This window comes from Trichosurus vulpecula, chromosome 2 (genome assembly GCF_011100635.1).
Source record: "Trichosurus vulpecula isolate mTriVul1 chromosome 2, mTriVul1.pri, whole genome shotgun sequence".
In the NCBI taxonomy this organism is placed as follows: domain Eukaryota; kingdom Metazoa; phylum Chordata; class Mammalia; order Diprotodontia; family Phalangeridae; genus Trichosurus; species Trichosurus vulpecula.
Window position 1 is genome coordinate 154,370,307 of NC_050574.1, and position 25,722 is coordinate 154,396,028.

Genomic DNA, 25,722 nt, shown 5'->3' on the forward strand with positions numbered 1-25,722 from the left:
TTGATGGAATTAAGACTACTGACTTAACTAGTGGATTGGAGATCTGGATTCAAATGCTGATTCTGACTTTTACTAATTCTGTGACCTTGGGCCAATCACTTAGTTTCTTTGTGCCTCAGACCATTCTCCAGGGTTTGTTCTCTAAGCTGCTAGGAGTTTCCACATCCAGAGTTCCATGCAGAAAACAGCTATTCTTCAGTATTCATGAATTTTAATAGGATAATGTAGATGAGAGATTCCTACTTCTGGAAAAAGTTGGACCCCCGGGTTTGCTTCCAACTTTGAGATTCTTTTATTCCTTCGTAGCAATGAATACTTTTATACGAATCTAGAGAGTGATTATAGCATGATTTTTCTGGCTTTATAAAAATAAATAATTGCAGTGTTTCTTTAAATATCAGATTTTTCCTGTGTGGTTAATGTATATAAGAATCACCGCCAAGTACAGGTAATAAGAAATGAAGATAAAAACTTTAAAAATTGTAATTTAAGTCAGTGTAGAAAATCAGCTTAACCAAAATAATTTGTATGCTATTCTTCAGAAATACGTCTTTTGCACAAAGTGAAGTTTAAATAGAATAGTGATTAGTGACTGCAGTCATTGGGCACTTTTACAAATGAGGAATTTTATGTTCAGAGGGGTTAACAGTGTTATCAGCCTAAGACCATCCATGTTTTTTTAAAAATTAATTTATTTTTAGTTTTCAACATTCACTGGCATGCATTCTGATTACCTCTTCCTCTAATCTGCCTTCCCTTCTATTACCACCCCCCCCTTTTCTATTTTCCTGTATGTAGGGCAAGATAGATTTCTATAACCCATTACCTGTATATCTTGTTTCTCAGTTGCATGTAAAAACAGTTTTTAACATTTGTTTTTAAAACTTTGAGTTCCAAATTCTCTCCCTTCCTCCTCCCACCCATCCTCATTGAGAAGGCAAGCAATTTGATATAGGTTATACATATGTAGTCATGCAAAACACTTCCATAATAGTCATGTTGTGAAAGACTGTATTTCTCTCCATCCTATCCCACCCCCCATTTATTCTGTTTTCTCCTTTGTCCTTGTCCCTCCTCAAAAGTGTTTGCTTCTGATTATCCCCTCCCCCGATCTGCCCTCCCTTCTATCATCCTCCCCTCTCTTATCCCCTTCCCCCTTACTTTCCTGTAGGGTAAGATAGATTTGCATACCCAATTTAGTGTGTATGTTATTCCCTCCTTAAGCCAAATCTGATGACAGTAAGGTTCACTTATTCCCTCTTACCTCCCCCTCTTCCCCTCTACTGTAAAAGCTTTTTCTTGCCTCGATTGTGTGAGATAATTTACCCTATTTCTACCTCTCTCTTTCTCCTCCTCCCTGTCCATTCCTCTCTCACCCCTTAATTTTATTTTTTAGACATCATCCCTTCATATTCAACTCACCCCGTCCTGCTGTCTATATGTGTGTATGTGTGTATACATATACATACATTTTATATATATATATATATATATATATATATATATGTATATGTATGTATATATATTCCCTCCAACTATTCTAATACTGAGAAAGGTCTCATATACCAAGACCATCATGTTGTGAGAAATCGAGCCAGCATTCAAACACCCAGGTCCTTTGACTCCAAATTCAGTGCTCTTTATAGTAAGATTTGTAAAATTAAGTGGAACTAATATTGTTTTTGCTCCAAACCTGACTGCTCTTTTTTGTGCCTTTGGGAAGCCCTTGTCATTTCTATTTGCCATGTTGCTACCTTCACAACATCTCTCATATACATTCCCTTATTTCCACTCACACAGCTACCACTTTGGTGTAGACTTTCATCTTTTCATGCCTAGACCGTTGCAATAGCCTGGGTCATTTCCCTGACTAAGGTCTCTCCCTACTCACATCCTTAAGCTGCCAAAGTGATTTTCCTGAAGCATAGATAGGTTTGACCATGTCACCCCTACTATTTTGCCTTTTGGTTGCCCTTTTATACTGATGCCCGTCAGTAATTGAGTTGCCCATCCAGAGTGTAACTGGCTTGAGTTCCTTTCCAATATGAATTCCTCATTCTAACTTTCAGATGCCTTTTACTGTCTATTTTATTCTCCCCAGTCAAACATTTATTGTACACTATCAAGGTAGCTGCTTAGTGTTTTATTTTTAATGCTAGTACTAGGCTTTGGCTGCTTGGCTTAATTGATAAGAACTTGATACTTACAAATGTGGATTCATAGAATCTTAAGACTAGTAGAAAGGGAATTTAGAGTTCACCTTTCTTGACCAAATAGGGCAGTTTTGTTTCATGGTAAGCAGGTGTTTTCCTGACCCTTTCCAGCTCCAGAGAAGAGAGTTGTGAATGTATTAGGATAAACTCAACATTCTTTCTGGCGCAGTAAGCAGTAGCTTCATCTTTAAAGATGGAGGACATTTATTAATCTTTTTTCAGATGTGTGAATTTTAAGTAAAATATCCGAATACTGGCATGTTAGTTTATAAAAATTAATTCGATACAAGCATTTTGCTTTGGGTATTTTGGCCCCTTCTTTGATCTTTATATATAGTATTTCACTACATTGTTTGTTAAACTCTTCCTCCCTACCATGAATTCCTTTTGCCAGGGAAAACATGGAATCTTGTACATAGATGGTAATCAATAAATATTGATTAAAATATATTGATTGATCATCTTCCCCTTTTTCTTTAATATTTCTGTTCCAGAAATTTTACTTATTGATGTGGCTATTGGAGGGTATTTATTGTTTTAAAACTAAAATAAAATTTCCTCATGTATATAGTCCCTTGAATAAAAAAAAAATCAGAGCAATTCAGTTTTGAGATACTGTGGTGGTATTGCTTTTGTCGCCTCTTTCTAGGTCTCAGTTTTCTCGTCTCTAAGATGAGGGGGTTAGATGAAATGATCTCGTCTGCGTCTTCCATTACGATGTTCTGGCCCTTCTATAGCTACTCTTACTGTTATTAATACCTTGAATGATATTTTCCAATTTATAAAGTACTTTTCCATCAATTGTTTATCCTCACAACTCTGAGGCAGCCCAGGAAGATATCGTTATTCCTGTTTTACAGATGAAGAAACTGAAGCTCTGAGCTCCAGAGACAATTTAGTCAACCCCACACCTGAGCAAGAATCCCCTCTATTACATACCTGACAAGTGGTCATGATACCCTTTGCTTGAAGGTGAAATCCATTCTCTTGCTGACTTGTCCAAATTCACATAGGTAATGAGTGGTGAATGCAGGACCAGAGAACCCAGCTCTTCTGATTCCGAATACACTGCTGACTCCACTGTAACTATCTCTTCACTTAACTGAAATTAAATAGGTTTATTTCCATTAGGTTACTTATAAACCTAACCAAATTTTATTCTTATCTATTCATGAATGGTTCTTAAATGAATACCCTGAAGCAAAATAATATAAACTAACCACTGTCCTGGGCAATACATGTCTTAGACTGCTGGAATTTTTCAGTTATCTTTAAAACTAAGTGCCAGTGTGCACCAGTTGGAAGGCTTTTCCAGAGTTAAGGTTCTCTTTGTTTCCCTGAAAAATACAAAATGTGATGGAATCATCTCTGAAGCCAGCACTGAGGTCATCTTGTGTCTCATCTTTATCTCTCAGATTTGTTCATTGACAAACACATTGAGATATGGATAGTATGCTTTAAAAAATTCTAAGCTATATTTTAGTTTTTATTTGGGTGTTGGGTGTTTTTATGGAAGCTTGAAAGCATTAAAACAATAAACTTTTTGTGTCACAGATGCTTTATGCACACTGTAGGCCTTTTTTTGTTTTTAATAAAATTTGCAGCAGAATGACTAATAGAACATGAGCAGTGCTTATGACACTGAAGTCTATTGTGTAAGTATTGAGAGCAAAATTTGCATTCCTAGAAAAGCTTATTCAGAGTAGGGATATAGAACACATTATTTATTGCTCTTGGGGAAACATACTACATTTTCAGCTAAGGACGTTACTTAAAAGAAGCTACCTTTGAAAAATGACATTTCTTGCCTTGGAATACTGAAGTCAAGTTGAATTGGCAGTAGGAGTCTATATGTCAGGCAAGTAGTTTAGATACTATTTATAAAAATTGCAGCCAATTAAACACTGCTTCTCTCCTCCAAAAAAAATTTCGTGACATTCTCTTTATATATTTACTAAAATCGACCTTCCTAACATGGTGCTAGTATTGATATTTCCAGGGCTTTTGAGTTGGATGGATGATAACATTAAATTGTATGTTTTTTTTTTATTTTTAGAGGTGCCCTTGCGCTTTTTCAAATAGTAGTTATGAATTGGTTGTTTAAAGAAATGTAAAAATAAGAATAAAAATAAATTGATGAAACCTGTTAATAATACTTATTTTTTGCTTGTTATACATTTTATTTTAAACAGCTGCTTTTTTCCAAGTTTCAGCGCTGTCATCAATTAAGTAGCAACAGTCCCAATAATAGATAAGCAAACTAAAGTGTCTACTGTCTTGCATCTGTTAATTCGGGTTTCAGCCTGGCTTGATAGTACAAGTTTGTAAATCCCTGCAACTTAGAGAGGCTTGAGTTCAGGAGTTCTGAGTTGTAGAGCACCAAGCCAATGGTGTCAAATAACTCAAATAGAAACAGATCCCTGACAGCTACATATTGACTTAGAAAACCACAAATTAACATCCATGTTGTATTATATTTTTATTTCTTTTATTACACATTTCCCAATTACATTTAATCTGTTTGAGGAGGAGGAAGCCATACTTGGGAATTTTGTGAGTTAGAGTTTGACCCCTCTGCATTAAGCTGATAGGTATCTGGGTCCCCAGGCTTCTACCTTGACAAATTGGTCCAGGATAGACATGCTTTCATGCTCTTCAGCACTGGGATTGGGCCTGTGAGTGGCTGTTGCATTTATAGCCCAGTGAGAGACTCAAGCTCTAAAACACACACACACACACACACACACACACACAGAGCAAACTAGTATGTCTTTCACTAGGTCTTGTTCTACTTTGATATGACCAGAAATTTTATTTGTATTACTTTTTATTCATGTAGGAAGGGACTAACTGGGAAAGGAAAACAAACATTGAACAAAAATGTCATCTGACATAATTCAAAATGTTAAATAAGAAATTAGACTTTAAGTGATGAAGTTTTACTTTATGCTACTACAGATAGACTCTAAAAGATTATGTTCCAGAAGTTTATTTTAAATTTGGAACACGTAATGTATTTTCCCATAGAAACAGTGTTTTAAATGGTGGTTAGGTTCTTAAGATAATCCACAGAAGTCCTTTTAACCCATGATGTAGCTTGAAATATTATGTATTTTCCATGAAAAATAGCAAACAATATTTCAACACTAGTAATTAACCAAACTTGAAATACAATACATTTTGAGAAGGAATAATTAAAATTTTTTTTCTTGATTTTGTTGCTTAAAGAAAAGCAGGATTAATTAAAGAATGAAAAAGAAACTTTTGTGGAAACTTTGAAGGGGACTTCGGCTTCAGAGCATTTTGAGGTTAATGACATTCTTTAGTATGTCTAACTGTGTGTCCTTATTGGCTCCTTCTACTTGATTATAAGCTTCTGAATCTACTTGGTTATACCTCTTCAGAATAAGACACAGGCATTATCTTATTCATCTTTGCCTCTTTAGCTACTTCTGGCAGCTGGTGGTACAGTGGATAGAGTGGATGGAGTCCTGGGCCTGGAATCAGGAAGACCAGAGTTCACATCTAGCCTCAGATACTTACTAGCTGTGTGTCCCTGGGCCTCAGTTTCTTCAGCTGTAAAATGGGAATAATAATAGCCCCTAGACATCACACAGTTGTTGTGAGGATGGAATAGAATAATATTTGTAAAAGTGCTATTATGTATTGCTCAGGAAGGGGGAAGGGAAGAGAGGGAGGGAGGGAGAGAATTTGGAACTCAGCTTTAAAAAATGAATGTTAAAAATTGTTTTTACATGTAATTGGGGAAAATATTACTCCTAGAAAAAAAGTGCTTAGCACAGTATCTGGTATAGCAGGTGCTATATAAATACTTATCCCCTTCTCATTCCCTCCTCTACTCTTCTTACCACTTTGTTTTGCAAAGTAGAGTCTCATAAAAATATATATTAAATTGAAAGACTTTCCTTTCCCTTGCTATACCTGAATTGCTGGTACTACTCTTAGGTCTGCTAGGCCTGGTTAGGGCTGTTTGGGGCCAAATCTTAGTCTTCAAAGCAACACTTCTTTTCATAATTGTACTGGGATTTCTTCTCCTTCTTGATCTGTTTCTTGTGGTCTCTCTACTTCTCTGTTTTTGTCACTTGCTTGTCATCTCATGGTCTCTGAGAATTGCAGATTTGAGTCTGGCACTAAATAGGCAGAATTTGTTCCCTAGCTTATGTAGACCAGGTCCAGCGCCCATTCCTCAAAACAAGAAGCTATGTACCACTGGAATTTTGTGAGGGAGGAGTGGAACATGAGAGACAGGGTGGGGGCTGGGGGCTACACTTCTTTGGATAAAGAAAATGTCTTCTACAAAGGACAAATGATGTGGTGGATAGAGAAGGTAGCTAAGTGGTACCCACTGTGGTATCTCTGGTTGCTGTATTGGTAATTAAGGTGGGACTTTTTTTCTGTTTCAGAATGCTAAATTAATTGTCTTTGAGTCTTACTAGGTGCAAAGCTCCAGGCACACACCCTTTTTCTAAGTGCAAAGCCCCAGGTTCACACCCTTTTGCTGATTAGATGTGAGTCCTTTTGAGTCCTGAACAGTGTAAAAACTCAGAGGTTAGCATTTTGACTGGGACTCTCACTCATGGAAGAGTGTTGATGTGGAGACTCTGGGCAGCTGTCCTTAAGAGTCACACCCCTTCTTCCTCCCCCCCCCCCACCCCCTTGTAAACCCAGATGTTGATGCCTTCCTGGTAGCTATGAATTATGATTTGAGTCAGACAAGGTCTGTCTGTTGATGTTTGTAATTTCTATTTGTATTTGTTCTGAAGTTGAGGTTGCTAGCTTTTTCTCCTGAACTAATAGTAATATTTGTATGTTGGATTAAAGTTAACAATCTTGTTAACCCCTTAACATTACTTTCCTTAGTAAAGCAGATCAAAGAACCTGTGCTGGCAGCTCTTGTTGTGGGTCTTGTTGGGTCTTACACCTCAACAGAAGCTGCTAGTCAAATTGTTGCTACAGTTGCTTACCCTAACTTGCTACCAGAACAAGGAAGGTGCTGCTTTCGTCATGAAAAGGGGTAGCTATGGGTATAGGATGGGATTAGAATAAGAAGGAACCCCTTTTCCAGCGTATGGAGTCCTTTACACTAGTGCTGCTTGTATAGTAACTACCTGTTGAATTTGGTATGCCGTTTTTACAGCTTCTGAAATAAACTTACTTTTGGTGTTCGTTCCATGAAACAAAGTTAAGGCCTGATTTTTGAGTTTTTACCTTGCTTGATTTATAAGAACAGGAATAACAAAAACCTTTAAAAATACAAAAAAGAAAAAAGTTGTAACTTTTCCTTATATCATTATTCTGATTAAGTGCCTACTGAGTATACAAAACATTTTTCCATTATCAATTTAACAGGTGTCCAACAAAATGTAACAATTTAAAAGAGTAGATTTTTGAGACAAAAAAGTTGAACTATCTTTCCCAGAGTAATATAGCAAAGGTCATTGCAGCAGTAAGTATTAAAGGACTGGAAATGACTCACTATCAGGTGATGGGGTTTTTGTTTTTGATTTTGTGATGAAGAGAAAACTCTACTGCTGAAATAGTGACAGGATCAGTAGAGAGCAGATGACTAAGTATATGTTATTTTGAAATAACTATGTAATTCTGTGAATGCCAAGGTTCACATTTAACAGATTGTTTTATAGCTAGAAAAAATGAGTACAAAACAGAAATATTATTTTTGAGAATGGGGGAGGGCAAGGTGTGAGAAAGAGAGAATAACTGACTATTCCTAAAGGCAGGAGAGAGGATAGTGAGAAAATAGGTGCTTTTAATGCATTACATGAATTTGCAGGTGTGTCAGCATATTTAAAATGGGCCTCTGGGTAACGAAGTGGATAGAGTACTGGGCCTGGAGTCAGGAAGACCTGTGTTCAAATCCAAACTCAGATACTTACTAGCTATGTGACCCTAGGCAAGTAACTTAACCCTGTTTGCCTCAGCTCTTCATCTATCAAATAAGCTGGAGAAAAAAATGGCAAACTGCTGCAGTTTCTTTGCCAAGAAGACCACAGAAAGAGTTACAAAGAGTCAGACACAACTGACACACAAAAATGGCATATGAAAGCATCTATGAGTGTGAATTATTTGTATGTTCTTTTTATAAGTTGACATCACCAGGGGTTGCAGTGGAATTTAGCAAAATCGATACGTTGTTATTATATCCTAAGACATGCTTTGAGTTCCTTGGAAGAGTTCTTGGGGAACTATGAGGACTCTGTGTAAAAACTCACTTTTGCAGCTTTATGGAGGATGAATTTGAGTAGGAAGAGACTTGAGGCAGAGAATGCAATTAGAAGGCCATTATACTAGTCCAAGCAAAAAGTGATAAGGGCCTGACCTTATTGTGAATAGAGTGCAAGAGATGTAGAGAAAGAAATCAAAATATTTAGCAGCTGATTAGATATGTGATATGAGAGAGAAGAATTGAGAATAACCCCAGATTGTGAACCTGGGTGACAGGAAGGATGATGGTGTCTTTTGCAGTAATAGGGGAGATAGGACAAAGAGTGGATTTGGGAGGAAAGATAATAAATGAGTTATTTTGGACATGTTTTGTTTGAAAATTCTATGATATATTCAGTTAGAAATGTTGATGATGTGATGCTAAAGTTCAGAAAGATGGACCAGGACTGGATAAATACATCTGGGAATCATCTGCCAAGAACTGATAATGAAACCCATGGGAGCTGATGAGATGACCGTTACTAATAATGTTAGTGTACATTTATATAGTGTTTTATAGTTTGCTTAGCACTCTACCTATGTTATCTTGCTCTATCCTCACAACAACTCTGAGAGGCAGATACTGTTATTATCCCTATTTTACAAGTGAGGAAACTGAGTCAGACAGCGTTTAAGTGACTTGAAGTCACTTAAGGACTTTGAAGTAGGATTTGAATTCAGGTCTTGCCACTACACTACCTAGCTGTCTTACCAGGTGAGGGTATAGAAAGGAAAGAGAAGAGAGCCTAGGACAGAGCTTTGGGGGACATCCACAGTGAGTAGGTGAGACTACCTACTAGATGAAGATCCAGCAGAGGAGACTTAAAAGGGACAATAAGTCAGATAGGAGAAGAACCCAGAGAGAGAGAGCAAAGTCACTAAAATTTGGAGCAGAGGGAGCATGTAAAAGTAGGTGATCTTTCTCACTTGGCTGCACTACTCTGAGACTTCTCTGATTGACTTCTCTACTCTGCTGTTGGGAAAACCTCATCATCCTGTAAGATCTCACGAGCCTTAGGACTGCACTTCATCATCACCCTCTGTCGTGCTGATTGGAGGATGAAGCCATGAGCTCCAAAACCTTTATTTAAGGAGGGAGCCATGCTCAGAACACCTCGTTTGTCACTTGGTTGCACTACTTTGGGACTATTCTGACTTTGCCACCCCCCATCCCCCCTTGTTATACCTTCTCCTTACCCCCTTTTAGCTTCCTTTTGTGTGTTGTCTTCTCCCATTAGATTGTAAACTCCTAGAAGGCTGGAATGTTAATGGGATATGAAGATCTTCCCTGCCCATTAATAGGCCTCAGGTGGAGCCCATTAAGGGAAGCTTGCTTAGGGGAGGCTTGCTTGTAGGAATGCTTTCACAGCTTTTGATACGAAGTTGATTAGGCACTGAGTCAGGAGGGTTTTGATGCCTTCTGGCTCTGAGCAATGTATATATTCTCTGAGTTGGTGTTTTGCTTTGGGGGTTCACTTATGAGAAGGATCTTTTGATTCTCTGGTCAAGACTCTGAGTAGCCATACGTTCAGATGTAAAGGCTCTCTCCATCCAGTGGTCTGTGTAAAGTGTATAGCAATATTGCTTTGATTCAGGCAGTCAGAGCCGTCTGTTGGTCTTTGTGCTAATTTCTGTGCTTGTATTTTCTATGCTTGTATCTTCTCTGATGTTAAGGGTGTTGACCCTTCCCCTGAACTAGTGAATGTAATTAAAAGTAGGATCGTTAACCCTTCTTGAGCAGTCTTTCCTAGAAAAGCAGATTAAGGAACCTGTGCTAGCAGGCTATCCTGGGTGTGCTGGGGTGCTTGCTGTTACAAGGGCAGAGAGTGTATTTCTTTTTTTATATTTGTATCCCCAGTGCCTAGCATAGTGCCTAGCACATAGTAGATGCTTAAAAATGTTTATGGATTGATTGATTGGCAAAGGTTACAGAGAAGTCAAGAAGGACACAGTTTGAGAAAAGGCCATTAGATTTGGCAAATGGATCATTGGAAAGATGGTGGAGTAGAAGGAAGCAATAAATCATAGTTCTTGACACAACTACTCCAGTGCTCTAAGAACACTCAACCAAGTAGCGATCAGGAAATCAAAGGAGAAACTATAGTAGGTCATCTTTTTAGTTCAAGATCACAAATTTTACCTATAGGCAAGTGACTAGGGTAGGAACTCTGGAACCTAGATGAGCCCGTGAGTTTCAGGTTAGGCTGTTAGTGCTGAGACATCCACAGCTGATCAAAGACTTATTCCCAAGCTTACATTAGGAACTCCGGGTGTCCCAGTTCAGTGTCCGTCGCTCAGACACAGGCCAGCAGGGCAGAGATGCTCAGAGCAAATTTGAGATGCAGCCTCTGACCAAGGCAACTAGAGCAGGGTCTCCCAGAGGGACCAAGAATGTGGACTCCAGAAACTAGGCCAGCAGTACAGGGTCTTGTAGAGTCCAGAGCAGATCGTGTAAAATACAGGAGTCTCACAGAGGCTGGGATTGCAGACTCACCTCCCACAACTTCCAGCTAGGTCAGCAGATCTGGGTTGCCCATATCAAAATTTCTGGAAGACTTGTTAAACTAAAGAAGATAAAGAACCATTACAAGGTGAGGAATGGCCATGACACAAACCCGTAAGAGGAGAATAACTCTCCAAATACCTACAAGCAAAGCCTAAAAGAAAAATGAAAAAATTGCCCACAAGGTCAATTAAATTCTTAGAAATGATGCAGTAATTAAAATTAAATAATTAAAAATGAGTTAAAGTGATATTATAAATGAGAGTGATAAAGGAAAGAATTAGAAATCAATGAGATCTATGAAGGAGTTAGAAAATTAGCAACTTAGCAGAAGAGGTACAAAACCATACCAAAGTAACAGACTCCTTGAAATTTAGAATAGTCCAAACAGAAGTTGATGACTATATGAGATTGCAATAACTATTAAAACAAAGTCCAAAGATTGTACAACAACAAAAGAAATGATAGGTATCTCATATTAAAAATAACTTACTTGGAACACAAACATTAGAGAGATATTTTCAGAATCACTGGACTGCTTGAAAGGCGTGACCAAAACCTAGTTGTAATAGTTAAAGAAATTACGAATAAGCTGCATATGGTGATATATACTTGTAATCCCTAATGCTAGGAGAGGCTGAAACTGGTGGATAGCTTGAGTTTGGGGGTTCTGAGTTGAAGTAGAACTAAAGCTGATCAGGTGTCCTTAGTAAGTCTGGCAGAAGAATGATGAGTCCTTGGGAGCAGAGGTTGCTTAAGGAGGGGCTGAGGTCAGAAAAATTGAGCAGGTTAAAGCTTTTTGTGCTTATCAGCATTTGGTTAAGGCTCATGAATGACTACTATATTTTTCAGGCTGGGCTGGAAAATCTAAAAAAAAAAAAAAACCACAAAAAAACCAAAACCTCACAGGTCACCTCCTGAAAGAAACCTCAGAATGAAAACTCCCAGCAACATCAGAGCCAAAACCCATGGCTTCCAGATCAAAGAAAAAAATGGAAACAACCAGAAAGAAAGTGTTCAACTACCAAGGAACCACAGTGAGGATCACACAAAATTTTGCAGCTGCCACTTAATAGAAATAGAGAGTGTGGAATAAATATTATAAGAGACAAAATATACAGGCTTACAGCATGGATATTAAGTGCTTGGTGACTGAGGTGGTTTTTAGGCTTTCTTCCTAGAATCATGCAAGGAAAGAAAGGAAGGAAACTTCAGATATTTTAGAACCAGAGGGCAAAGAATTAACAAGCGTGTATCTCCTTCCTAGCCCTACATTGCCCTGAAAAAAAAAATGCCATGCAACAAATATGCATAGTCTAGGAAGCAAAATAAATTCCTACATTGGCCATGTCTAGAAACACGCCTCACTCTGTATGTTTAGTGCAACATGTCTCAGGAGGTAGACAGCATTTTAAATCATCACTCATCTGGAATAATGGCTGATCACTTCATTGCTCAGAGTTCTTAAAACTTTCACAGTTACTTTTCCCCAAGGTTGTAGTATAAATTATTCCCCTGGTTCTGCTTACTTCTCACAGCATCAGCTCAAAGTGAGGTTCAAGTGACTTCTGCTCTCCCAACCCCTTTATTTATGTATACTTCACCTTGTGTCCCCCTCTCCCCCCATTATACTCAAGTAAGTTCCTTCCCATTCCTCCATGTTTCTTCTTTAGTATACCCTCACCCCTCTTCTTTCTTCCTTTTTTTTTCTAAAGATCATCAAAACATAACAAACTCACTCCTAGGCCCTCCATCTTATTTGACTGCCACTATGACCTTTGTTAAAATTATAGTTCTCCTGACTGTGAGTTTTCACTGGCCGCCCTCTGTGCCTGGAATTCCGTCCCTTCTTATCTCTACCTCCTGACCGAAAGGCAAGGAAGTTAGGAGGGGCAGAGTTCCTCCCATCTTTAAAGTTCCATCTTCTTGGAAGTCTTTCCCAATCCACCCAAATCTTAGTACTTTCTAAGATTATCTCCAATTTATCCTCTACGTATCTTCTTTAACAATAGTTGTTTGTATTTTGTCTCCCTCATTAGATTTTTTTTTTACTCTTTCTTTGTATCTTCAGCACTTAACCACAGTGCCAGCACGTAGGAGACATTTAATAAATGATTGTTAACTTGTGTAAATTGACTTGGAGATTATAGAGAAAAGAGGGCTGATGATATTGGGGCAATTGGTAGGAAAAGAATTTAAAGATGTACAGAAGGAATGGCCTTCATGAGAAGAGTCATCCCTGGAGTGAATAGTAAGTAGTGGAAATAATGTGGGATTCTAGGATTGGAAGGTGGTATATGGTCTGTTTCAGGTTATTTTTGCTTATTTAAGGAGATGTTATATTGAAAAATCTATTTTCCTTTTCAGTTTTTACAAATACTCATTTTTTTTACTATAGGAACTTTGATATGGAAAAGAATCATTGTGGATTAGAATTAGTTTGATTAGCCATAATTTTTTTATTAATTGATTAATTTTTAGTTTTCAACATTCACTTCCATAAGATTTTGAGTTCTAAATTTTCTCCCACTCTCTCCCCTCCACCTTCCCCAAGATGGCATGCAGTCTGATACAGGCTCTACATATACATTCAACATATTTTCATAGTAGTCATGTTGTAAAGTAGAATTAGAACCAGTGGGAGGAACCATGAGAAAGAAGAAACAGAAAAAAAAGAGAGCAAATAGTGTGCTTCACTCTGCATTCAGACTTCCAAGTTCTTTCTCTAAATATGGATAGCATTTTCCATATGAGTCATTTGGAGTTGTCTTCGATCCTTACATCGCTAAGCAAAGATAAATCTATCGAAGTTAGTCATCACACAGTGTTGCTGTTACTGTGTAAAATGTTCTTCTGGTTATGCTCATTTCACTCAGCCTCAGTTCATGTAAGTCATGTAGGTTTTTCTGAAGTCCACCTGCTCATCAATTTTTATGGAACAATAGTATTGCATTACATTCATATATCACAACTTATTCAGCCATTCCCCAGTTGATGGGCATCACCTCAATTTCCAGTTGTTGGCCACTATAAAAAGAGCTGCTATAAATATTTCTGTATACATGGGTCCTTTTCCCATTTTTATGATCTCTTTGAGATACAGACCTAGAAGTGGTCTTGCTGGGGCAAAAGATATGCACAGTCTTATAGCCTTTTGCATATAGTTCCAAATTGCTCTCTAGAATGTTTGGATCAATTCACAACTCCACCAACAATGTGTTAGTGTTCCAATTTTCCCATATCTCTAACATAGATCATTTTCCTCCGATAAGTGTGATCTGTTTTGGTTAGCCATAATTGAGGAAGTAGTTCTTGAAGTTGGCCTTGAAAGAAGGATAAAGTTTGGATTGGCAGAAAGAAGAAATACTATCACAGGAATATGCAGTCTGTAGGGCAGCATGAGGAAAGAAATGAACATGATTATGTGGTAAAAGATATGAATAGTGTCCTGACAGGAACTGACTAAAGGGTCCATGTTGGGGAGCAGTGGAAGAAGAAGAAGATAAACAGACAAGGTGGACTATATGATGGAATTGGAAAGAGTATTTTAAAATTTTTATGCATTGTAAATATTGTCTTACCTATAATCTAGAAATCTTTCAAAATCTCTCACTCTTTTTTATTTTATAGTGCCTCTACCTCTCATTCGGACCATTCAGTACATTTAAAATCAGCTTCTGTCATATCATCGGATTCTATTTCAACTTCTGCAGAGAACTTTTCTCCTGACCTGAGGGTATGTACTCCAAGTTTTAAAAGTAATGATCAGTTGGCTTAAGTTGATTATTGTTGATAGCCATATTCTGATGAACATAGGTTTAATATCTGTGCCAGAGGAATCAAACTTGCTGCCTGGGTGTGGCTTATAAAACTCTCCAGTATAGCTCAAATCAGATTAAAATATAATTGGGAACTGTTTAACAAAAAGAAATAAAAATACAATTCATATACCACTGGCCTAAGCAACCTCTCTAAAACTTGGTGGTAGAGGGAAGGAGTCTCTGAAGGTCAGCTGGTCAGCACAAACTATGTTCTTCGTTTTGACTAATAAGTGATCTTTTTGAACCGCTATTGGAAACTTTTGAGGCAGTGCTGAACTTGGAGTTGGGAGGACATGGATTTGAGCCCTTGGTTTGATCCTTGTTAGCTTTATGACCCTCTGCAAGTCACTACCTCTCTGAGCTTCAGTTTCCTCATCTGTAATAAGGAAATAATGATTTCTTTAATACTTACGTCATGGAGGTGCTGTGAAGCTTATATAAAGTATATAAGTAAAAACGTTATTAATTTACAATATTCACTTTAAATAAACTATTTACATTTGTGAAAATCGCTCTTTTTCTATTCCATGAAGCCTTTTCTTGGATCTTTCCAGTTGCTAGTGCTCTTTTTCTTTCATACCACTTTGTATTATAGTTATTTTTGTCTCTAACATATCCCTGAGGAGATTGTAAGCTCCTATTTTGTTTTTGTCTACATACGTATTTTTACATGGAATGGCTGAGATAAAAACCTTGAAGTTAGTGGTAAAACTACAGATTTGGTCTTCCCAAACAAAAATTTCTGGAAATTTCCCTTTAAATCTCTGAATTACAAAATAGACCTTACTACTTATTGTGGTACATTGTACATAATAGACACTCCAGAAATGTTTGTTGAACTAAATTAGCACATTGAAAGTTTACTACTCTTATGATAAAACAAGTCAGAATGAGAGAAAGAGAGAGAGAGAAGAGAAGAGATGGATGAGTAACCTTCATCCTTATCAAGGATAACTCGTCTACTTGTTCCAGTGATCCTACTCTATCTTCTTTCCTCCAGCATCTAGTCCCCTCTGGCATCTCCATTCTTTCCTTATTTTCAATCTCTCCCTGTCTACTGGCTAATTTCCTGTTGCCTGCAAACACATCCAGGTTGCTCCATTTTCAAAAAACCTTCACTTGATCCTTCCATCCCTGCTAACTCCTGTCCTGTATCTCTTCTGCCCTTTGTAGCTTGACTCCTCAATAAGGCTACTGTAGTAGGCGCCTCCACTTTCTCTCCTCTCATTTTTTCTTAAATAACGCCTTCCTATCTTTCTTCAGGCTGTATCATTTCCGTGAAATTGATCTCTTCAAAGTTACTAATGATCTCTTAGTCGCCAAATTGAATGACCTTTTGATCTATTGATCCCTCTCTTCTTCTGCAGCCTTTGCTTCTCTTTAGGTTTTCAGGACACTACTCTTTCCTAGTTTTCCTCCTCCCTATCTCATCACTCCTTCTCTGTCTCCTTTGCTGAGTCCTCATTGAGATCATGCCTTCTCACTGTGAGTATCCCTTAGGATTCTGTCCTGGACCCTTTTCTCTTCTCCCTCAAAACTAAGTCAGTGATCTTATCAGCTCCCATGGATTTAACTACCACGTCTTATCCTAATTCTTAAATTTACCCATCTTGCCTTAATCCCTTATGTATCATATTATTTCTCTTGTTTCACTGAGAAATAGAAATTTAGAATTACAGATTTACAGAATCACAGATCTGTAGGGGAGCTCAGAGACTGTTTAGTTCAACTCATGCCTGACAAAGAATTTCCACTATAGTATCTATCTCAAACAAGTAGTCATCCAAACTTAGCTTGAAGACTTCATATTGGGGATAACTCACTGCTCCCTGAGCTACCCTTTCTATTTTTGGATTGCTTCACTTGTTGGGAAGTTTCTTTTGACATCAACCTGAAATTTACCTTTCTGTAGCTTCTACTCATTACTTACTGTTTTAAATAAAATAATTTGTCTTAAACTCATTATTGTCTGTGATTAAATGAAGATGCATCTGAATTTTCTCCATAAGAGGTAGCATAGTACAGTGCCTCAAATACAGGGCTTGAAGTCAGTACCTGTGTCCAAATACTACCTCTTTCCCTAGCTTATGTAAGCATAGGCTTAGTAATTTTACTTAGCTCCTCTAAACCTCAGTTTCCTAAGTTGTAAAGTGGGCAACAGGAGTATCCATATCATAGCGTCACTGGGAAACTCAAAAGAGATCATGTATGTGATATGTTTTGCAAACTTTAGAGTTGTTACTATTTTTCATTTTATAGCATGGACCCAGATTGAGTTAATATTTTATGTTCTGAGGCACCAAATCAAGGCATCTAGTATTACTTAAAGTGACAAGTATTCAGTTTCATCAATAAAAATGTAAAATGGAATTGCATTCAGTTAAATTCTTAAGTGGCATTTTCTGTTATATGTAGTGGTATTTGTATTTGAGATATATTTTTGTAATATTTATATTGATATGATAGAGTGGTATATTGAATTTTAAAAATAAGACTTTAATTCCAGGCCCCCAAATGAAATGTGATTACAGTTTATTTAGTTTGATTTTCAACTAGGGTAAAGTTGTATTTACACCAGATTTCTGTCCTATGTAAACTCCTATGGAATTGCAGAAAAAGAAACAATTAGTAATAATGGCCATTGACAAAATTCTGACTTTTGAAAGTTTTACTTTAGCTTTCAAAACTTCTTCATTTTTCAAGATGTCTGTCCTTGATCCTCTGTCTATTTCTGCTAAATATGTTAATTACAGAATAATCAGATTTCATCTCACCTCCAAATAGAAATTACTTATAGGAACAGTTGACTGCAAGGCTGGTTTAGGCTAGTTTGGGTTGCACAGCTCAGTAAGGTCAGCCAGTGAATACCAGCAAAAGCATCTGGAAGTGAGCAAGACTTTGGTTCACTGTAGGCTCCTGATTGGCTCCTTTTACTCTGTGTCCAGTGTACCTGCTTGGTAAGGTACATAGAGGTACATAGAAAATAGTTATATTAATCTTGGGGGCATTTCACAATACCAAATTGCCTGACCTGGTAACTGAAGGGATGGTGGTGCCCTCTACTGTAAAAGGAAATTTTGAAAGAGGATTGGGTTTCAGGGCTGGGGTGTGTGTGTGTGTGTGTGTGTGTGTGTGTGTGTGTGAAAAATAGTCTCTGTTTTGGATGTGCTCAGTTTAAGGTGTTTATGGTACTTCCAGTTGGAAATGTACAGTAGGCAGTTGGTCATGTAGGATTGGAACTTAGAGAAAGACTTATACCAGATATTAACATCTAGGTATTATCTGCATATAAATAATTAACCCATGGGAGCTGCTGAAGTCATGATGTGAGTAAATGTAGGGAGTGGTGCCACAAAGCAGACCCATGATCATTAACATGGACGATCAGTAAACAAAGGAGACTGAGAAGGGAGCAGTCAGATAGTTAAAATCTAGAGAAGAAAGGGTGTCTGAAGGGAGAAGGTGGTAAACAGCATTAAATACTCTGGAGAAATCAAGAAGGAGATGGTGAAAAGTCCATTAAATTTAACAAGTAAGGGATCATTGCTAACTTTGAAGACATCAATTTCATTTGAGTGATAAGGTCAGAAGCCAAGTGGCAGAGAGTACGGAAGAGGAAGGGAAAGCACTGGGAATAAATGGCTTTTTTCAAAGATTTTACAGGAGAAGGAAGGAGAAAGATGGGATACTGTCTGACAGGGCTCTTGGGGTAGAGTGTGGGTTTTTTAAGAATGGAGGAAACTTGGATGTGCTTGTATTTAGCAGGGTAGAAATGAGTAGATAAGGAAAGACTGAAGATTAGAGAGAGAGGGGACCATAGGAACAATTTGATGGAACATTCTAGGCAGAATGTGAGTTTAACAATAAATACAGCAAAGTTTCTATGTTTTATCCAGATCTCGTTAATAAGAAGAATAGTGCTACATTGTTCAGAAGGGTTTTTCTGTGGTATTCTGCTTTTTTTTTTTACAACAAATGTAAGTGTAAGGCAGGGATTTACTCATCTTTGTTTTCCCCATAGCACCTAACACAATCTGTTCCAAAGTTTTTGAATGATTAGATTAAGTATGAAATTATAATATATTTTGTAAATTATATTTTTACAAGCTGCATTAGACTTAGCATTAGTAGTTAGAATCCCTTTTATAATACAAGCAAATTTTACAGAAACTCTCACCTTGCAAAACTTCAATGAGTACAACCTTTTCGAAGCATGTTACATTTTATTAAGACTGTCTAACAAGTTTTCTGATTGTCCATATGATGCCTTATGTAGAAGTTAATGTATTAAATATGTTGACTTTTAAACATGGACACTTACATTAATTTTTTTAATTCACAGGATTTATTGCAACCACAGTGACAAAGTACTGTTAGTGTGGGTTGTTAGCTGTAGCAAGGACTTAATCTTTTATCAGACTGGATGTTAAAGTGCTATCGAGGTATTAATTAAAATGGAATGTTACCCACATTACTGTTTTTATTTTTTCCTGGTTAGCCTAGACTGATATAAAAGAAGTCTTATATAGATAGATGATAGCAAATGTGTTTCTGAAGAGTCAGGTAAATCAAATTGTAATAAATTGAATTATATTTTTCCCATTGTCATATTATAAGCCCTAAAAAATAAAATGAAGAATACTGTTCAAGGCAAATTACTTATCAGTTTGTTGAATTTGTTATTCAGGCTTTCCTAAATTTCTTTTAAAGCTGTCTCTTACAGTTTTGTGCCAGTATATCTGCCCTCATTCTGTTGCTCAAACTACAATTCTTTTTCAATTTACTTTTTAAATGTATCATTTAGTAGAAATTGGAACCTTGTATGAATTACATAAACTTAATTTATTTTCCTTTCTTGGATATATCTATATAAAATCAGGCTTTTAAAAGCTTTGTAAAAAGATATTTTGTTTCCTTCTTTTTTTTTTAAACTTGGTCCTTGGTCTTAATGACAATGTACTTCCAAAATGCTGGTGCTTGATAAAGTGATAAATTAAAACCAGTTAACCAAGTCATATTTTTTGTTACTATGTAAGGTCTTTAGGTAGAATTCAGAATTGAAAATGGAAATGGCAGCATCTTTTCCTTCCTTTTCTACTTTACTTTAGATGATCTGCTTGATCTCACAAATGAGATATTTGATAAATAGTGAAACACTTTGGGTTTTGTTCTTAACCATCTGCGCCTGTTTTAAAATACTTAATAGAATTCAGCTAGGCAGGGTGCTCTTCAAAAGATGTGTTATATTTTGCATATTTTCTCTAGAAAGCAAAGGCCAGATTAAACTGGATCATTTCTTTGAGTGTATGTTAATGAATATGGTAGAAACATGTTCTAAAGAATCAATATGTAAATCTAGTTAGAAATTTCAGCATTATTCAGAGGTTTTAGGTTTTAAAGAAAAAGACAGTAATTGTCTTTCCGACTATGAAATGAATTGCTGAATTTTCATTTATTGCTTAAAATCTTTTTAACATCCAAGTTTCTATTTTATATTATTTATACTAATGGAAGTAAAAATAGTAGCAAGTGTGATTCTAAAACTGTTCAAGTTGAATAGGTTTAGTATATATATTTTTGATTCTTTAAATTTTTTTTAAGAGAAACACTAGAACGCGAATACAGAATTGAGAAAAGAAAAAAAATCATAAACTTAAATATTGGAACTTAAATATAAAGTAAGAAAAGAAAAAAAAGCATGTCATGTGCCTAGCAGAACATGAGAGAAGATTCAAAATATGTAACAATAAATTTTCATTTCAGGAAAGCCTGTATGATATGTTGAGAGCTGTCCTTTTCTCTGCTTCCTTTTAAGTTTTCTTTTGTTCTCTTGGTGTGTACTTTTTTTTTTGTTCTTTTTTCACTCTTCCTCCCCCTCTCCCTCCCAAGGCTACAATTAAGTGAGGATATATTACTATGTTAATATAGACATATACATACCCATACACACACACACACACACACACACACACACATAAATATATAGACATATACTTTCCCTAACAAATTCTACTCCTGATCTTTGTTTTTATGTTTGTGAATCTCTTGTTTCCTATCCCTCCTGACTGCTTTACTTTACTTCTACCTGTTATACTTATACCTTGCCCTCCTGTTACTTAGCCTACCCCCCTCCCTGCCCTGTTTTCCCATTCCCACAAATCTAAACACCCTTCCGTAGCCCCTATAACCTATTTCCTCATCCTCCCCTCTAGAGATCCTTCCCTTATCCTCCCATTCCCATTGATCTAAGCACCGTTCTGTACCCCCTTTTAACCTATTCCCTTACCTTCATCTTCAGGGATCCCTCTCTTGTCCTCTCTTCCCTCCCTATCCCCTTATCATTTTATTTCTTCTGATTTAGAAGACTTATTCTCTTCTAGATATATATATATATTGTTCCCTCTTGAACCCATTCCTGATGAAAGTAGGTTACCAGAACTACCAGCTCTCTTCCCCCATCTAATTCCTCTGTATCAATTCTTCCTCTTCTACCTCATTTGTATAAAATAACTACTCTTATTAGCTGTTTCTACATGGTTTTACTTTTTAAAGTCACATCATATCCAGGTCTACCCCAATCTTTCTTATGAACTATTCAATTAATAGTGACAATCTTAGACATATATATATACACACACACACATATATATACATATATACACATACACAATTTACAATAAAAAGTAAATGGTCTGTCCTTATTGAATCCCGTGTAGTCTTTGGTGTGTACCTCATGTCTCTCTTGGCTCTTTTACGTCAAATCTTTTATTAAGTTCGGGTTTGTTTTTTTTTAACAAAGTCTCGAAAGTCTAACAGTTGATCACATGCCCATTTTGTATTGTTTTTTATTCATTCAAGATTATGCTTAAGTTTGCAGGGTATGATATTTTCGGCTGGAGCCCCAGTTCTTTTGCTTTTTGATATATAGTGTTCTAAGACCTGCGGTCCTTTAGTGTCTCCACTGTTAGGTCTTCTGTGATTCTAATTGTGGCACCATCATATTTAAATTGATTTTTTTTGTTGCTTTTAATATTTTATCCTTGAGCTAGGGATTTCAAGGTTTCACTATAATGTTCCTATGAGTTTTCCTCATAAGATCTTTTTCAAGTGTTGTTGGATAGATTTTTTTCTATTTCTACTTTGCCCCCTTGTTCTAATGCTTCAGGACAGTTATTTTATTTCTTGTATTATTGTATCAAGATTTTTTTTTGATCATAATTTTCAGGTAGTCTGATTATTCTTATGTTTTCTCTTCTTGATCTGTTCTCCAGATCAGTTGTTTTTCTTATAAGATGTTTCACTTTCTCTTCTATTTTTTCATTCTTCATATTTTGTTTAATTATTTCTCTTGTAACTTCTCTGGCTTTGCCTTGCCCAATTCTAATTTTAAGGTGTCATTTTCTTAAGATTCAGGGTCTCCTTTTCTAATTTGATAGACTTTCTTTTAGTAATCTTCTTTGGGGGGTATTATTCTTTTTTTTTTAAAGTTTTTCCTCCATCTCATTTGATTTGTAAAGTCTTCTTTAAGTTTTTCTATGAATTCTTTTTGGGCACATGACCGTTTGATGTTACTCTTTGGGGTAGAAGAGGGTTTCTTTGCTTCAATTGAAGATGAACCCCGGCCTTCTCTATTCCTATAATAACTTTCTCTGGTTGGATTCTTTCTCCTTTGCTTGTGCATTTTTTTGTAGTAATAGCTTAATTTTTTTAATCACCTCTAGCCCTGGGGTACAGGGGATGGTGCCTCTTACCCCAGATCTTCAGTTCTCCCATCAACCCTGGAACTAAAACCAAACCTCCAGCCTGCTATAGGAGGGCTTTCTGCCCCACTGCTTCTGCACTCACCTGGTGTGTGCTGGTTCCTTCTTGCCCCCAACACTCTTGGCAGCATGGGTGGGTCTGGCTCCTTGTCAGCAGAGATTCTCTCGATATCTGCGGTTCAGACACCCAACTCCCCTCACTATCCTGGGGGTAAAAGTTCAGGTGGATAGCGCCAGGTGGCCTCCCAACCCAGCTATCTCCAGGGCTCTCCGCATGTTGTTAACATAGACCCTAGCTTGGAGGTGTTTACTCTTCACAGGGACCAAACCTAGTCCTAGGATTTTTCTTCTGATGTTCTTGAATTATCCCAGGAAGGCCGCTGTTATGGCCCTTATTCTTATTTATTTTTACCTGCACTTTACCTGCACACTTGAAAAGTTTACTGTGAGCATCCAGAGTCTATCAGAACGAGAAACATACTTGGATGTACAAGTCAAAGAGCTTGAAGCTAATGTCCGTGATACTGCTCCTGACAAAAAAAAAAAAAGCAGAAATTGCTAGAAACAAATATGAGTATTTTTGAGAAACAGTATGAACAAGGTTGAAGCTGAAGTCAAAAGGCTACATGGTTTGATTGTGGAGATCAGTAATCATAAACTTAAAGCCCAGCAAGACAAAGTTGACAAGATCAACCAACAGTTGGATGAATGTGCATTTGCCATCACAAAAGCCCAAGTAGCAGTAAAAACAGCAGACAGAAATCTTTAAAAGGCCCAAGATTCTGTCCTTCTCACACAGAGAGAAGTAAAGGACAATGAGAAGGACATTAAAACCTGCCGTGAACTCATTAAGCCTCTGCTTCTGAAGGTCTTTGTAGGTATTGTTAAGACACCTCAAGTAGTATAATATGAAAGGACTAGAATTAAGAGTAGTTAAGAATAGCCTCAGTTTAAAATTGGATCTTAGGAACATAAGATCATAAAACTAGAGTCTGAAAGGAACTGAGTTTAGCAGTCCCCCTTTTCATTTTATAGATAAGCTGATACCCAAGGAAATTAAATGATTTGCTCAAGATTCAATAAGTGATAATGGTCAGAATTTATAATGTTTCATATTGGGAGGAAATGTCAGATATCAATCAACAAGTATTTATTAAATGCCTGCTATGTGCCAGGCATTGTGCTAGGCACTGGGGATACAAAGACCACAAATGAAACAATCTCTACTCACAAGGAGCTTATCTTTTAAAGGGAGAAACAAGTATATACACAAGTATATTCAGAATAAATATAAAGAGTGTAAATGCAAAGTAGTTAAGTACAACATAGTTTGAAAGGAAGGGCCCTCCAGTGAGAGAGGAATGTATTGGGAGAGAGAGAGAGACAGAGGGAGAGATGGAGAGGGGTAAATTATCTCACATGGAGATGGCAAGAGGGGGCTGTTGTGATGGAAAGGAGGAGGGGGTGAGTGAGGGGGAATGGGTGAACCTTGCTCTCATCAGATTTGGCTTGGGCATCAGTTTATCTATAAAATGAAAAGGGGGACTGCTAAACTCAGTTCCTTTCAGACTCTAGTTTTATGATCTTATGAGGCTATTCTTTTTTTTTTATAGATAATAAAACTTTAATACTTGGAAAGCTAATAGAACAAACAGTATGCCTCAATTTACTATCCACTTGAAAATCAGAAAGCAATGAATAGTAACTGTCATGCCCTTGTGTCAAGAAGAAATTGTATCAGACCAATTTAATTTCCTACTACAAACTGCTGCCTCTACTTCCTCTTTAGCTTTTTTTTTGTTTTTTTCATATTTTATTATTTAATATTTTAGTTTTCAACATTGACTTCCACAAGATCTTGTTACACATTTTCTTGCCATTTCTCCCCTCCACCCCACTCCAAGAAGGCATATATTCTGATTGCCCTGTTCCCTAGTCAGCCTCCCTTCTGTCATCCCACTTCCCCCCCCCCCCACCCCATCCCCTTTCCCCTTACTTTCTTGTAGGGCAGGATAGATTTCTATGCCCCATTCCCTATATATCTTATTTCCCAGTTGCATGCAAAAATAACTTTTTTTTTTTGAGCATCTGCTTTTAAAACTTTGAGTTCCAAATTTTCTCCCCACTTCCCTTCCCACCCACCCTCCCTAAGAAGGCAGGTAATTCAACATAGGCCACACATGTATCATTATGCAAAACACTTCCACAATAATCATGTTGTGAAAGACTATTTCCCTCCATCCTATCCTGTCCCCCTTTATTCAGTTTTCTCCCTTGACCCTGTCCCTTTTCAAAAGTGTTTGCTTTTGATTATCTCCTCTCCCTATCTGCCCTCCCTTCTACCATCCCCTCCCTCTTTTTTATTCCCTTCCCCTTACTTTCCTGTGGGGTATGATACCCAATTGAGTGTGTATGTTATTCCTTCCTCAAGTCAAATCCGATGAGAGCAAGATTCACTCATTCCCTCTCACCTGCCCCTTCTTCCCTTCCAACAGAACTGCTTTTTCTTGCTACTTTTATGTGAGATAATTTACCCCATTCTATCTCTCCCTTTCTCAATATATTCCTCTCTCACTCCTTAATTTAATTTAATTTTTTTAGATATCATCCCTTCATATTCAACTCACTCTGTGCCCTCTGTCTATATATATGTATATTCCCTTCAACTACCCTAATACTGAGAAATGTCTCATAAATTACACACATCATCTTTACATGTAGGAATGTAAACAAAACAGTCCAACTTTAGTAAGTCCCTTATGATTTCTCTTTCTTGTTTACCTTTTCATGCTTCTCTTGATTCTTGTATTTGAAAGTCAGATTTTCTATTCAGCTCTGGTCTTTTCACTGAGAAAGCTTGAAAGTCCATATTTTGCCTTGGAGCATGATACTCAGTTTTGCTGGGTAGGTGATTCTTAGTTTTAATCCTAGCTCCTTTGACCTCCGGAATATCATATTCCAAGCCCTTCAGTCCCTTAATGTAGAAGCTGCTACATCTTGTGTCATCCTGATTGTGTTTCCACAATACTCAAATTGTTTCTTTCTGGCTGCTTGCAGCATTTTCTCCTTGACCTGGGAACTCTGGAATTTGGCGACAATATTCCTAGGAGTTTTCTTTTTGGAATCTTTTTCAAGAGGTGATGGGTGGATTCTTTCAATTTCTATTTTACCCTCTGGCTCTA

At 37.1% G+C, this 25,722-nt stretch overlaps 1 protein-coding gene across 2 annotated transcripts in view; it reads left to right on the plus strand.

Moving 5' to 3' along the window:
* MTMR2 (myotubularin related protein 2) overlaps positions 1-25,722 on the plus strand; it is a 124,902-nt gene that overhangs the window by 29,421 nt on the left and 69,759 nt on the right. The window contains exon 2 of one of the 2 annotated variants that reach the window (XM_036744466.1): positions 14,590-14,695. The exons of the other annotated variant lie outside the window; for it this stretch is intronic. Coding sequence (XP_036600361.1) covers positions 14,590-14,695 — 106 coding nt within the window. The remainder of the gene's footprint in view (positions 1-14,589; positions 14,696-25,722) is intronic. 2 annotated transcript variants of the gene reach the window in all.